Source organism: Salmo salar, chromosome ssa05 (genome assembly GCF_905237065.1).
Source record: "Salmo salar chromosome ssa05, Ssal_v3.1, whole genome shotgun sequence".
NCBI classification, from domain to species: Eukaryota; Metazoa; Chordata; class Actinopteri; order Salmoniformes; family Salmonidae; genus Salmo; species Salmo salar.
This window is the reverse complement of record NC_059446.1, coordinates 60,678,445-60,694,060: the sequence shown is the minus strand read 5'-3', so window position 1 is coordinate 60,694,060 and position 15,616 is coordinate 60,678,445. Positions and strand designations below refer to the sequence as shown.

General features: G+C 43.5%; 1 protein-coding gene across 1 annotated transcript in view; it reads right to left on the bottom strand.

Annotated features, from left to right (window-relative positions):
* Positions 1-248: 248 nt before the first annotated feature.
* The window catches only part of LOC106605354 (SH3 domain-binding protein 5), a 30,669-nt gene continuing 15,301 nt past the window's right edge, over positions 249-15,616 (bottom strand). Inside the window, exons 4-9 of the mRNA XM_014200875.2 lie at positions 6,880-7,044; positions 6,547-6,677; positions 5,355-5,397; positions 4,868-5,087; positions 2,816-3,106; positions 249-2,279 (exon numbers count right to left, since the gene is read on the bottom strand). Coding sequence (XP_014056350.2) covers positions 2,062-2,279; positions 2,816-3,106; positions 4,868-5,087; positions 5,355-5,397; positions 6,547-6,677; positions 6,880-7,044 — 1,068 coding nt within the window. The 3' untranslated portion in view covers positions 249-2,061. The remainder of the gene's footprint in view (positions 2,280-2,815; positions 3,107-4,867; positions 5,088-5,354; positions 5,398-6,546; positions 6,678-6,879; positions 7,045-15,616) is intronic.

The window sequence follows — 15,616 nt, the reverse complement described above, 5'->3', positions numbered from 1 at the left end:
TAGCCCAGTTAGTCAGAATGGCTACAGGCTAGTCAATTACCGTATAGGGTTCTGACAGACATCTACAATTATTTGACTTGTTATTATAGAATAACTTTTAAATCTCTGCCTGGAATTTGGGTCAATGGGTCACTTACCAAATAAGATCTTGAGTTTGGTTGACCGATTAATTTCAGGCTAGTGAGGGGGAAAAGACAAAACGTTAGTTGATCTACATTGCAGTTAGATCTTAAGAAATGACCAAAGGCTTACTGAACATGACTTTAATGGATTCTTTTCAGAAAACAGGCACAAACTGTGGAGACACAATGGAAAATGACTCTAACATAACAAGACCCACTGGAGGAAGACGGCTATGAGACGGACTGTCATGGTTATATCCTTATATTCCACAGCGAAGGGTGACAGATAAACATCGATACAACATTACATTTGTACAGGTACAGTACATACATGGACTGGAGCAATCACAATAACAAATAGACTGCATAGTCTTGTGCAATAGCTTGCTTTTCTCATAACTCAGTGACCAAATATCTTTCCCATGTGGCCATGGAGCATAAGGAGACCAGGAGAGGAAGCCAATGTAACACTATTTGAGACAGACGACTAGACCTCAAACATCTGACAGTCTACTGTGTGCCACTTTAGCCAATATGGATCTACAACTTACAGTAGCTGATACTGTCCACCAGAAATCACAACACTATCAATTATTCTGTCAGTTTCCACAAAAGACCTCATCATTCTTCACCATCAGTTTCACTTTCTCTATTGGTCCAAGACAAAACCATCCTCAGATTCTGAGAATTACCTGGCTGGCAATTTTCATTCCGTTACAGGGAACTCTATGTGAAAGTGTCCATGGGCAGATATTGTTCTGTCCTTGCGCTATTGCTAAGTTCTTGGTGTTACCGTCCGTGGGTGGACATTGTCCCTCAGTACGGGGCCATTGGGGATGCCATGACAGGGAGATGGATGGAAGGAGGGCTAGGCTGGAGGGTATATCTACTGTAGCCTCACCCCACACAATTATTCTACTCTTGGAATCTAGATTCCAAGTCCAGCTTTATGCTACTGTCGGCGAGATGGATTCACAGTTGGATCACTGGGAAATGAGTTGTGCAATAGAATACAGTTCTTTTAAGTCCAATTCTGAAGACCCCTATTGGACAAATGCACGGGCGGTCCGAAGAGATGCCAGCCAGGGGCTGGTAGTGTGTGTTTGTTCTCAGTTGCCATAGGCTCTATACGCCGTGCACATTACATTACATAATAGTGAGAGTATTCAAAAATCAACTATCTGTGAGAGGATATAACAGAGTAATATTACAAGTCATGAGGGTTATTCACAAAACTTGAACTCCGTAAATGTACTTGTTCCTTTTTAGAAATCCTGACTTTAAATCGTGGCCTCATGCGTGCTCTTCGTTTACAAAAGTTTAACACAGATTTCTGTCAATTTATGTGTATTTTACTATTTTCTGTATTGGTAAAACAAGTGGCACATTCACTGTGACATCAAGTTTTATAAATAACACCCATTTCTAATAGTCGAAGCTAGGAGTGCATTCTTTCATTTACAAACAACAGAATCACGTCTTGTCTTGAAGTGCAGCTCCCTCTCAGGGAGTATATCACAGTAAAAAAACAATACTGTTTGTCCCATTTCCCCTCATACCATGGGCCCCCACCCTTAGGACGTTAGCCAGCACTGTCCTTAATGTGTGTGGAGTACAGTAGGGAATTATGGGAAGCCAATCTGACTGAGGAACCTATGGGTGTGAGGTCAAAAGGTGAAAGGTCCTTTCTATAGGAAGTGGTGGTTTCATGACATCACCAACCCTGGGTTGGGTCTTAAGTCTCTTCATCATCATGATCCATAGGAACTGTATATACACTGACCATTTAGTTCATAGTATCTCATACTGAGCCACTTTCTGTTCACTTAGCCAGTATTAGTTCATGGGGTAGAATGGAATGTGTGTTTGGTTACTGGCAATAGAGCATGTTGGCACACAAAGCCAGTGATGGGGTTAGCTTGTGGATTAGCTTTCTACTTCACAGCCCGTTGATCAGGACCACAGTTTGGGTGGGGGTCTGGGAACGGCTTTGACGTTCGCGCTTGGTGTTATTGGTGCTGTCGTTGCGCGAGCGTCGAAGAGACAGGAAGCTGAGGCGGACCTCCAGGCCCGTGGTCTTGTTGGTGTTTGGGACGGTGGTGCTGTTGTTGTTTACAGTATTGTCCAGCTCACCCTCTGCTCCCTCTGCTCGGTCACCTGAAACACACAGAGAGGTATGCTGTGTGAGCCTGGTGATTGAGATAGATAAAGTATATTGGGAGTGTTCCCCCCCCCCCCCCCAAAAAACCTCACGTAACCAGTCATGAATATCCTTTGTGTGTAGGAAGCCCTGCACACACACCCGTAGACTGTCATACCCAAGTCTTTTTCTAAAAGTTCTCACTGTTACCCTTTCTCACTGGTCCAAAACTTTCTGCAGGCTCTTAGGGACCCAGTGGAGATTAGGATATATCCCCCAGCAGGTCTGCTAACCTATGCCTCTGCACCTGCTCTGGTCTAAACACTAGGCTAGCTGTCACTATGACTAATAGGTCTCTCATCTGGCTCAGGTACAAGTCAGACAGGAAGCAGAAGACGATATGTCTTACTGAAAATAAACACACACACCATCAATCTCTCTTCTTTTTCACTTGTTTGCATATTTAAACACTACCTCACAGTATGCAAACACACTCTCTAAACCTAGCTCTCCTTTTTTACTTTTTTGGCCACACACACACACACACACACACCTCTCTCCAGGTCACACTCAGGTGATGACGCCCCGCTACACTCGCTGCGTGGTCCCAGGACAGGCGAGATGAGGCCAAAGTCAGACAGCGAGACTGGGCTGGGAAGGTCCAGACTGCAGGGGCGTGAGGAGGGAGCAGGGGAAGAGGAGGAGGAGGGAGCAGGGGAAGAGGAGCTGGCAGAGGGGCAGGGCGAGGGCAGGTCCTGGGGGCTGCAGGTGGAGCGGGTCTCTGAGTCCTCCTCTGACATGGCACTGCTGCTGCAGGTCTCATCCTCAAACGACTCGGACGTCACTGCAGTGACCGAGAGAGGGGAAGAGTGGTTGAAATGTAACAAGCCTTTACTGTACAACTGAGGAGTGTACATGCAGAGCATCAATGTGGCATCCACAAAATAAAAAAATACACAAAGAGAGAGAGAGAGAGAGAGAGAGACCGAGAAAGGGAGTAGGAAGAAAAAGCAAACGAGGGAGACAGACGGTGGGTAGAAGGGGGAGAGAGACTGCTTGAAATACTGCAGACACATACTTTACAGTGAAGGAGAGAGTGTAAAGACAGTACTTTACAGTGAAAGAGAGAGTGTGTAAAGACAGTACTTTACAGTGAAAGAGAGAGTGTGTAAAGACAGTACTTTACAGTGAAAGAGAGAGTGTAAAGACAGTACTTTACAGTGAAAGAGAGAGTGTAAAGACAGTACTTTACAGTGAAAGAGAGAGAGTGTAAAGACAGTACTTTACAGTGAAAGAGAGAGAGTGTAAAGACACAGTACTTTACAGTGAAAGAGAGAGAGTGTAAAGACACAGTACTTTACAGTGAAAGAGAGAGAGTGTAAAGACACAGTACTTTACAGTGAAAGAGAGAGAGTGTAAAGACACAGTACTTTACAGTGAAAGAGAGAGAGTGTAAAGACACAGTACTTTAAGACTAATATGAGATCCATTTTCTGTGTTGGGGTCAAAGTCCTCAAATTCCAACATGGATGGCGAATGAAGGAATGTTTTAATGACCTTGAACTATGGGCAATCGCTGATTCTTTTGTTTACTGCCATTGGACAGTTTGAAACAGACACACTTTATATCTACTAAAAGACAAATCACCAACTGTTGCATATTGCTGTTTATGTGGGTTAACGCGCAACAGCAATAACCTTAGCCAATGGCGGCGGAGTGGGTCAGCCAGCAGTAGGGCTCTGAGGTTGCCATGGAAACATCATCCCGCAGGACAATGGGAAGTGGATCAGTGAGTAACACGCACTGCTCTGAACATCCACTCTTTTCATCTGACTACAGTTGAGCCTCAATCTCATCACAGTGTGTATCTTCAGCACTTAACTGATTCGGGATCAGCTGTCATTACTCAAGTCCTAACCTTAACCATAGGAGCTTAAACAGTAAAACTGTCTCTAGGCTAGTTGTTATTAAGGCATGCATAGAATTTGGGTGCCATGAATGATGCCATGAAGGAAAGACCAAAACCATTCCTTCAGCATAAAAAAAGAGTTAAGTATCTCCTTCAAATGAAGCATTGTGATTCCAATGACCTTTCCAATGATCATGGGATCTTCTGCAAAGTCAATACAGGCATTTTAAATGAAACAGGAATTTCCTTTGAAAGAAAATTGAATGAACAGACTTCTTTCAAAGAGCACATTTAGCATGTATTGTACAGTATTTAGACACCACCGCAGGGCAATAAAGTCAACTCCAAACATTCTGTGCACTTTTAATGTTCCAACTCTAGGAAAACATTCCAAGAAAACAGGCAACCCTCTCAGGAGCCGGACACAATCTTAATGACTTTTCTTCGAAAACATCAAGACCTCCCTGCACAATGTCAATAATGACGTTTTCTAGGAATTCCTACAAAGGTTTTGAAGAACAAGTCAGAAGGAGTCAACAGGGTGTTTATGTGCTGTACCCAACTACTAGTGAAAAGTAGGCAAGGCTGGCTGTTTAGCCTCACTATGTAGGACAGCTGATCCAAGAACAGTTTCTGCAGTTTTCAAGCGCAGAAATGAAATGACCAGAACATCATGCCACTGTAAGTGTACTCACTGGAGATGCCATCCGACTCCATCTTGAAGCTGGAGATGTCATCCACGGAGGCACTGTCGCCATCGGCGCCCACGCCCCGCCCCCGGGGGCCCATGGCCGAGTTGCGTCGGCGTTCGTGGATCTCGTCTGAGATCACCTCCAGGTTTCTCAGAGCCGTCTTGTACCCTTCTTTGGCCTGGCTCAGCTTGGCCTGCAACTCATCCACGTTCTTCTTTAGGTGCTACAGACGAACAGAAAGGGAGTCATTGTTAGCATTAGCTTGGTATACACAGTTAAGTACACGCACGCACGCAAAGGCAGAAGAAGAAACCATCATTGCCATAAATGGTTTAGACCTGAGATGACATGGCAATATGTTCAAGGTCAAAGTTTATTGACCTAGGTCACATTAGTAAAGATCTAACCACAGAGCAGAGTCCACAATAACAAGACAGTAAGACTCCTTAAATCTAAAAGACCTTTACAGTGTAGTGTAGTGCACACATACCTCAAGCTGTAGGTAGTACTTTGCCTTCAACTCAAAGTAAGGTCTGCGGGAGGGAGGAGGGGAAAAAGAGGGAAGGAGAAAGATTAGAGGCGATGACAACAACTCGGAATAGCTCTGTGCATATCACCAAGGCAACGGGGTGCGATATAGAGCTATCACAGATGAGCTAACTGTGGAGAAAGGATTAGACAGAGAGCCGAGGCAACACAGAGCAAGACAGGCTCAGCCCCAACACTCTAAAACAAACTGTTTTCTCATCTCATCTGCATGACACTTAATAGGTAAGAGGACCGGCTAGGTTTCAACCATACTGATTACACATATCACGAAAGGAGACAAGGGAGCTTTTTAAGGCTGTATGGATTCACAACAGCCTCAGTATCTCAGTCACAGCGGGGAGCCCCCCTACTCTACACCTTACACTCCCTCCCCAAAACAGGCCTCCAGTCTATAGAGTTTTGTAAAAACCTGACAGCATATACTAACCAGCACACCACCACAATGTCTCTCTTTGTGATGGTCGGAATAAAAACAGCCACTACTTCATCATCAAAGGTCAAAAATGACTCCTGCAACCCACAGGAGGTTGGTGGCACCTTAATTGGGGAGGACATGCTCGTGTTAATGTCTGGAGCAGAATCAGTGGAATGGTATAAAAATACATTAAAAACATGGTGCCATTCCATTAGTTTCTTTCCAGACATTATTATGAGTCGTCCTCCCCTCAGCAGCCTCCACTGGTGCACGCACATTTACCTTTTGCACATTTATATTCATTTGTTTTGTTCATTGACCTTTTTCAAGCTACTGAAAAATCTACGTCATCAAAGATCAATGTCTTGGAAAAGGTCACTGTCAAATAAACATGGATGTGTGAATGTGTGCGTCGCAGATCATCTGGTAAACCATCCATGAAATAAACATGGATGTGTGAATGTGTGCGTCGCAGATCATCTGGTAAACCATCCATGAAATAAACATGGGTGTGTGAATGTGTGCGTCGCAGATCATCTGGTAAACCATCCATGAAATAAACATGGGTGTGTGAATGTGTGCGTCGCAGATCATCTGGTAAACCATCCATGAAATAAACATGGATGTGTGAATGTGTGAGTCGCAGATCATCTGGTAAACCATCCATTAACTACAGTGCGGTTGGGTTGTGGTCGCAACACAGTCATATGGGACTCACTTGGACTTGTTGATGGTGCGTTTGAGTTTCTTCTCCAGCTGTTTCATGCGGCCCATGGCTGCCGTGTACTTGGCTGCTGTCTCCTTGTGCACCAGCTCACTCCGCGTCTTTGTATGCTCCGCTTCCATCACCTGCAACAGCAAATCAGAACACAGAAATGTGACAACGTGACTTCCTAACTTGCGAAGCATCAATTTCCCTCCACATTATGCCTTTAACCTTTGAATAGTAACATTCAGGTGTCAAATGTAGGTCTGATAGACAGTCATGTTGCACTAATGCAATTCGCAGCACCCCATTCCCTCCTCCCCCTCCATGCAGTACGGTACTCACCCTCTGGGTGGCGTGGTTGAGCATCTCCTGCCAGGCTGAGTCAAACTGCCTGGTGTCCTCCTCCAGGAGCCTCTGCTCTGCCAGGGCGATGGTCTCCTTGGCCGCACGCAGCACCTCCGTGGCCCTCTGGAAGTCCTGGGTGGCTCTCTGGGCCTCCAGCTGAGCCTGGGCAATGGGTAGAGCGACAACATGTCAGATATGCACTGAGATCAGCCACAGAACCAGACCTTCACTGGGTCTCCTGCAGAATCATCTGCACAACAGATGGGATGAGACCCTACCAGACATACTTCATGACTGGGTCTCTAGCTGGGCCTGGGCAACGGGTAGCGTGACAGCCCGCCAGACGGGCACCTGAAGAGGCCATGACACTCTGCCGCCAGCCAAGTTCTCTGTCACCATAAAATATTATGCGGGCCATGTCTGGCCATAGGGGTTGAACCCCTGCCCCTCCTGGCAGCTGGCCAATGCCCATACTAGGCCAAATCCTTGATCTGTACACCTCAAGAGAACTCTTTCCTCTCGCAGGAAATTAACGATGGGCTCTTCAGTCAAGAAATGACAATATCCAGTGCCTCTATATAACTACAATGTAAGCACTTCTCCTCATAAAATGCTGTTTTTAAAAACAAGAGACACACAAAACCTTCAACTCAAACATTAACAGGAATAAACCAAATCAGCATGGAAAATAGCAACTAGGCATAATAACAAACAAGGCCACCAAAGGTCCTTGTGACTGACTATGGAAACACGCCAAACTGTCTTGTAGATAAGATGTTCCTAACATCAAAAGGACTAATTTCGGCGAAAACACAGAAAGGTCATGACGTATGGTTGTGTCTGTGTGTGTGGTCTGTCTGTGTGTGGGTGGGTGGGTGTGTAACAAGGCTCCACATCTTGTTTTCCTATTGGTATCTATTAGTTCTATCAGTAACATCCAGATTTGTTTTAAAACATCCCTCCCTACCCACTCTGAATGTTCTGTTATGAGGTCAACCAAAACATCGTAGACTGCTGCCAGAGAGAACATACAAGTATTACCCCTTTACTCTTGGTGCATATTTTAGCCCAACCGGGTCACTTAATAACGGATAAACTCCAAAACAGTTCCCTCATCCAGCCTCAGTTACGGTAAGGTACAGTACAAAGCGGAAGCTTAGACTTCTTGTTTGTGTTGCCATAGCTGCAAAGCTAATCCTTTTCTCATTTATCCACTTTTCCTCTCTAATCTGTCAGTCATAGCAATTGACAGAAACCCCCTGTAGCTAGCGCTAATACCCTAAGCCCCTCTCTGCTCTGTGGGTACTAGTAAAGCGTCAACTCAAGACTTTGCCCCAAACCCACCAATAGCGTGTCTAGGGAAGGTGATTTACTGTATCTGTGTGGGCACGAGTGTGTGTGCATTTCCTGTAGAGGTTAAATATCATTCCAACGTTTTACAGTAAGGAGGATAAAACATTACTGATCTGCCAAAAACGAAATCCCAACTGAACTATTGTTCAGTTAAAGTAGTCTGACTAGTTTGGGAGGAAGTGAAGGTAGATATACACTGACATGTCTCCTTGGCTGCAAGCAACTTATGATTAAGTCACAGCAGAGAAAAATGACCAACAGGATCTCATGTGACTAGGGATTCCTCTGACCTAATTTAAGTGAGGAACACATTGAGTCAACACAAAGAAAACAAACTTTAATGAAGTGATCGTGACCTATGGAGCAGTATGTGGTATACCTCAAGACCCTACTGCACAAGGATCTGCAAGCCAAGATATTCCATTTTTTAGACAACATCCCATTACCTTCTATGGTAATTTGATTAGCCTTCCAAATGCCAACTCAGCACGAACTAAACAACCTCTGCCTTGTGGTGATCACACAACCCATTCACAGACCTTGTCATGACATGGATGGGCATGGCGTGCACATAGAGAGTTGGGTCCAACCACATGCTAACCCATGTCTATCACTTCACTGTATGGACGAGTCATGAGTTTGAATGCCTAGGAATTAAACCGGGGCCTCTCTGTCACAAAATGGTTTGGCATGTTGTTCACAAGACTTACAACCTACGCATGCTCTCATTCGGACAACTCTCTCCCTCTTTCTCCCTCGCTCCGTAAGCACATTCAGTGATCTACTTTAAAATCACTCTGCATCATCGTTTTCCCACTAACCCCAACAAGCAGACTACATGCTAAGAAAACATGTCCCACTCCCAGGAACACACTATGTGCATCCAGTGTTGTCCCCTTAATCTAATGCAGAAGGAATCATCTCAGGAGAAAGGATTGTTCACCAGATGATAAAGTCTAATGGCTGACTCAGCTCATAGAAATAATACTGCATTGAAGCATAATACTGTACAGCACGATGTTCTTTGTGCATCTATCGCTGTCTTTAATTTACCACAGCAGGAATCACTCCTAGATAGCAGGCTATTCATAAGGAAGGCAACAGGACTAGTCTGCAGACTGGCAGATACAGAGGCTATTTAGCGGCACACTAACAGTGCATTCGTAAAGTATTCAGACCCCTTCCCTTTTTCCCAAAAATGTTACGTTACTTACTGCCTTATTCTAAAATGGATTAAATACATGTTTTCCCTCATCAATCTACACACAATACTCCATGTTAAAGCAAAACACTTTTTTTTAGAGATGTTTCAAAATGTATTAAAAATAAAAACAGAAATACCTTATTTGCATAAGTATTCAGTCCCTTTGCTATGAGACTCGAAATTGAGCTCAGGCCCATCTTGTTTCCATTGATCATCCTTAAGATGGTACTACAACTTGATTGGAGTCCACCTGTGGTAAATTAAATTGATTGGACATGATTTGGAAAGGCACACACCTGTCTATATAAGGTCCCACAGTTGACAGTGCATGTCAGAGCAAAAACCAAGCCATGAGGTCGAACGAATTGTCCGTATAGCTGGCTGCCCGGCCAAACTGAGCAATTGGGAGAGAAGGGCCCTAATCAGAGAGGTGACCAAGAACCCGATGGTCACTTTGACAGAGCTCTAGAGTTCCTCTGTGGAGATTGGAGAACCTTCCAGAAGGACAACCATCTCAGCAGCACTCCACCAAGGCCTTTATGGTAGAGTGTCCAGACAGAAGCCACTCCTCAGTAAAAGGCAAATGACAGCCCGCTTGGAGTTTGCTAAAAGGCACCTAAAGACTCTCAGACCATGAGAAACAAGATTCTCTGGTCTGATGAAACCAACTCTTTGGACTGAATGCCAAGCGTCACATCTGAAGGAAACCTGGCACCATCCCTACGGTGAAGCATGGTGGTGGCAGCATCATGCTTTGGGGATGTTTTTCAGCGGCAGGGACTGGGAGACCAGTCAGGATTGAGGGAAAGATGAATGGAGCAAAGTACAGAGAGATCCTTGATGAAAACCTGCTCAGGACCTCAGACTGGGGCGAAGGTTCACCTTCCAACAGGATAACGACCCTAAGCACACAGCCAAGACAACACAGGAGTGGTTTCGGAACAAGTCTCTGAATGTACCTGATCGAATATCTCTGGAGAGACCTGAAAAGAGCTGTGCAGCAACGCTCCCCATCCAAGCTGACAAAGCTTGAGAGGTCCTGCAGAGAAGAATGGGAGAAACTCCCCAAATACATCCCCAACGGTGCTTCAACAAAGTGCTGAGTAAAAGGTCTGAATACTTAGGTAAATGTGATGTCAATTTCTTATTTTTAATACATTTGCAAAATGTTCAAAAAATCTGTTTTTGCTTTGTCATTATGGGGTATTGTGTATAGATTAGAGGTCGACCGATTAATCGGAATGGCCGATTAATTAGGGCCGATTTCAAGTTTTCATAATCTGTAATCGGTATTTTTGGCCACCGATTTGTATTTTTTAATTTTTTTAATAATATTTTTTAACTAGGCAAGTCAGTTAAGAACACATTCTTATTTTCAATGACGGCCTAGGAACGGTGGGTTAACTGCCTTGTTCAGGGGCAGAACGACAGATTTTTACCTTGTCAGCTCAGGGATTCAATCTTGCAACCTTACGGTTAACTAGTCCAACGCTCTAACCACCTGCTTTACATTGCACTCCACGAGGAGCCTGCCTGTTACGCGAATGCAGTAAGAAGCCAAGGTAAGTTGCTAGCTAGCATTAAACTTATCTTATAAAAAACAAATCAATCAATCAATCACAATCACTAGTTAACTACACATGGTTGATGATATTACTAGTTTATCTAGCCTGTCCTGCGTTGCATATAATCGATGCGGTGCGCATTCGCAAAAAAGGACTGTCGTTGCTCTAACGTGTACCAAACCATAAACATCAATGTCTTTCTTAAAATCAATACACAAGTATATATTTTTAAACCTGCATATTTAGTTAATATTGCCTGCTAACATGAATTTCTTTTAACTAGGGAAAATGTGTCACCTCTGCAACAGAGTCAGGGTATATGCAGCAGTTTGGGCCGCCTGGCTTGTTGCGAACTGTGTGAATACTATTTCTTCCTAACAAAGACAGCCAACTTCGCCAAACGGGGGATGATTTAACAAAAGCGCATTTGCGAAAAAAGCACCATCGTTGCACGACTGTACCTAACCATAAACATCAATGCCTTTCTTAAAATCAATACACAGAAGTATATATTTTTAAACCTGCATATTTAGCTAAAAGAAATCCAGGTTAGCAGGCAATATTAACCAGGTGAAATTGTGTCACTTATCTTTCGTTCATTGCACGCAGAGTCAGGGTATATGCAACAGTTTGGGCTGCCTGGCTCGTTGCGAACTAATTTGCCAGAATTTTACATAATTATGACATAACATTGAAGGTTGTGCAATGTAACAGGAATATTTAGACTTAGGGATGCCACCCGTTAGATAAAATACGTAACGGTTCCGTATTTCACTGGAAGAATAAACGTTTTGTTTTCGAAATGATCGTTTCCGGATTCGACCATATTAATGACCTAAGGCTCGTATTTCTGTGTGTTTATTATATTATAATTAAGTCTATGATTTGATATTTGATAGAGCAGTCTGACTGAGCGGTGGTAGGCAGCAGCAGGCTCGTAAGCATTCATTCAAACAGCACTTTCGTGCGTTTTGCCAGCAGCCCTTCGCTGTGCTTCAAGCGTTGCGCTGTTTATGACTTCAAGCCTATCAACTCCCAAGATTAGGCTGGTGTAACCGATGTGAAATTGCTAGCTAGTTAGCGGGGTGCGCGCTAATAGCGTTTCAAACGTCACTCGCTCTGAGACTTGGAGTAGTTGTTCCCCTTGCTCTGCATGGGTAACGCTACTTCGAGGGTGGCTGTTGTCGATGTGTTCCTGGTTCGAGCCCCGGTAGGAGCGAGGAGAGGGACGGAAGCTATACTGTTACACTGGCAATACTAAAGTGCCTATAAGAACATCCAATAATCAAAGGTATATGAAATACAAATTGTATAGAGAGAAATAGTCCTATAATTCCTAAAACAACTACAACCTAAAACGTCTTACCTGGGAATATTGAAGACTCATGTTAAAAGGAACCACCAGCTTTCATATGTTCTCATGTTCTGAGCAAAGAACTTAAACGTTAGCTTTTTTACATGGCACATATTGCACTTTTACTTTCTTCTCCAACACACTATTTAATGTTTCATTATTTATTTGAGGCTAAATTGATAGTATTTATATTAAGTTAAAATAAGTGTTCATTCAGGATTGTTGTAATTGTCATTATTACAAATATATATAAAAATAAAAATTTAATCGGGCGATTAATCGGCACCGGCAATTTTTTTGGTCCGCCAATAATCGGTATTGGTATCGGCGTTGAAAAAAATCATAATCGGTCAACCTCTAGTATAGATGGATGGGGGGGGATTTAATACATATTAGAATAAGGCTGTAACGTAACAAAATGTGGAAAAAGTCAAGGGATCTGAATACTTTTCAAATGCACTGTATAAATATATAAGTATTAGTATTTAGTAGTGTTCTGTTCCTACTGTATACTGCAGATTAACAGAATTCCAACAGAGAGACTTCTCACAGCAGGCCTACTGCTGTACACCTGCTCCACTATAAATGATTGGCAACCCAGCCCTTCTCCTTAATCCATCTCTCCTCTGCCTACTCCTCTCCCCCATCACCAGTTCAGTCCTGCTGCCACCGTTATCCATCATTCTATTCTTTTCAGTTTACTCATCCCATCTTTACCCTTCATTTTCAGCTGCACAGTGATGGTGTACATTTGTTTTAGATCATAAGGTCTACTACTTCTCTCCATCACACAGATACTTCATAGGTCCTTGTAACAGGAATTTCCAGGTGAACAAAAAGGAGAGCAGACATTGATCAAATCAATCCGGTTTATTACAAGTAGCATCAGGGAGACACCTCCAGAATAGGAGCAGAGAAAATGTCTAACTATATTAATCACACAGCACCCAATGTTCTGTAAACACCAGGGGGCTTGTAGGAAGTCACAACATCGGATGCTACAGAATCACACAGTGTCACAGATCCATTATCAGTGTGTCCTCGAATCCTGTCTGGACTCAAACTTTACACAACATTCAACAATTGCAGACATTTGATAGTGGTCAAAAGGTAAGATCATCAGTACATAGTTACATCAGCAAATGATAGAGTAACAGGCGCCAAACTACTTCATTAAATATGGTACTTAAACATTCATGGTTAACTCCTTTTTCCCTTCCCCAAGGGAATGCTTCTGTCTGTCTCCCCACACATACAATCTACTGCAGCCCTCATCCTCCCCATACAATCTACTGCAGCCCTCATCCTCCCCATACAATCTACTGCAGCCCTCATCCTCCCCATACAATCTACTGCAGCCCTCATCCTCCACATTCAATCTACTGCAGCCCTCATCCTCCCCATACAATCTACTGCAGCCCTCATCCTCCCCATACAATCTACCGCAGCCCTCATCCTCCACATACAATCTACCGCAGCCCTCATCCTCCACATTCAATCTACCGCAGCCCTCATCCTCCACATACAATCTACTGCAGCCCTCATCCTCCACATACAATCTACTGCAGCCCTCATCCTCCACATACAATCTACTGCAGCCCTCATCCTCCACATACAATCTACTGCAGCCCTCATCCTCCACATACAATCTACCGCGGCCCTCATCCTCCACATACAATCTACCGTAGCCCTCATCCTCCACATACAATCTACCGCAGCCCTCATCCTCCACATACAATCTACTGCAGCCCTCATCCTCCACATTCAATCTACTGCAGCCCTCATCCTCCCCATACAATCTACTGCAGCCCTCATCCTCCACATACAATCTACTGCAGCCCTCATCCTCCACATACAATCTACTGCAGCCCTCATCCTCCACATACAATCATGTTTATTACATATCAATCCATATCCACAGTAACTCAAATACCCGAAAATGAATCAAATAATTTCCCATTACAGCCCTACTCATATTTTAAATCAAACAAGCACCAACGCGTGGACACTCAACTGTAAGTAAAGTAGAACTTTATAATAAGACCACGCTTTCTCTTTGTGCATAAGAAAATCGCATCCCGCTCTACACAGCCTTTAAATTATTCAGAGCTTGCGCTCTTCGGAGCCCTAACAGAGTATTCATTTGGTTAACCGGCACATGTTCAGATAAACATCTCTTTGCTACATATTCACGCTTGCCTCCATGGCTGCACGCATGTAAGAGAAGCTTTGAAATATAAAGCTTTCCTATAATCTTCACAGCATACATTCGACAAGACGTGCCAAGACTTCAAAGACCAGAGAGTTTCAGCTAAACATTTCTCAGCAGGCTATCAACACTGGAAAAGTATCAGCCTTCAAAGAGAACACAGACACAGCTATTTTCCACGAGAATTTACTGATTTAATCTATCTCCTCAGTTAAGCAGGGCAATTAATCTTGGTGTAAAGGGAGTGAAATTGAGTAAAAAGGGCCTTTTCAATTGGAGGTCAATGATTTACAGTGAGATAGTAAACATGCATCTCTGCAGTCAGTCACGCTTTGCTAGCCTTGGCCTTAATTGTGTCCCAATTGAGACTGTTCATTTTGCTGTGAGACACAAACAAATTGTGAGATATGTCAGAGTTAATCCTGGAGCGAGAGAGAGAGGGGGGGAGAGAGAGAGAGATATATTGAGTCATTTTTGGACGCCGATTATGGCCGATTACATTGCACTCCACAAGGAGACTGCGAGGTAAGTTGTTAGAAAAATAAACGTTTTGTTTTCGAAATGATTGTTTCCGGATTTGACCATATCAATGACCTAAGGCTCGTATTTCTGTGTGTTTTATTATATTATAATTAAGTCTATGATTTGATAGAGCAGTCTGACTGAGCGGTGGTAGGCAGCAGCAGGTTCGTAAGCATTTATTCAAACAGCACTTTCCTGCGTTTGCCAGCAGCTCTTCACAATGCTTGAAGCACAGCACTGTTTATGACTTCAAGCCTATCAACTCCCGAGATTAGGCTTGCAATACTATAGTGCCTATAAGAACATCCAATAGTCAAAGGTATATGAAATACAAATGGTATAGAGAGAAATAGTCCTATAATAACTACAACCTAAAACTTCTTACCTGGGAATATTGAAGACTCATGTTAAAAGGAACCACCAGCTTTCATATGTTCTCATGTTCTGAGGAAGGAACTTAAATGTTAGCTTTTTTACATGGCACATATTTTACTTTCTTCTCCAACACTGTGTTTTTGCGTTATTTA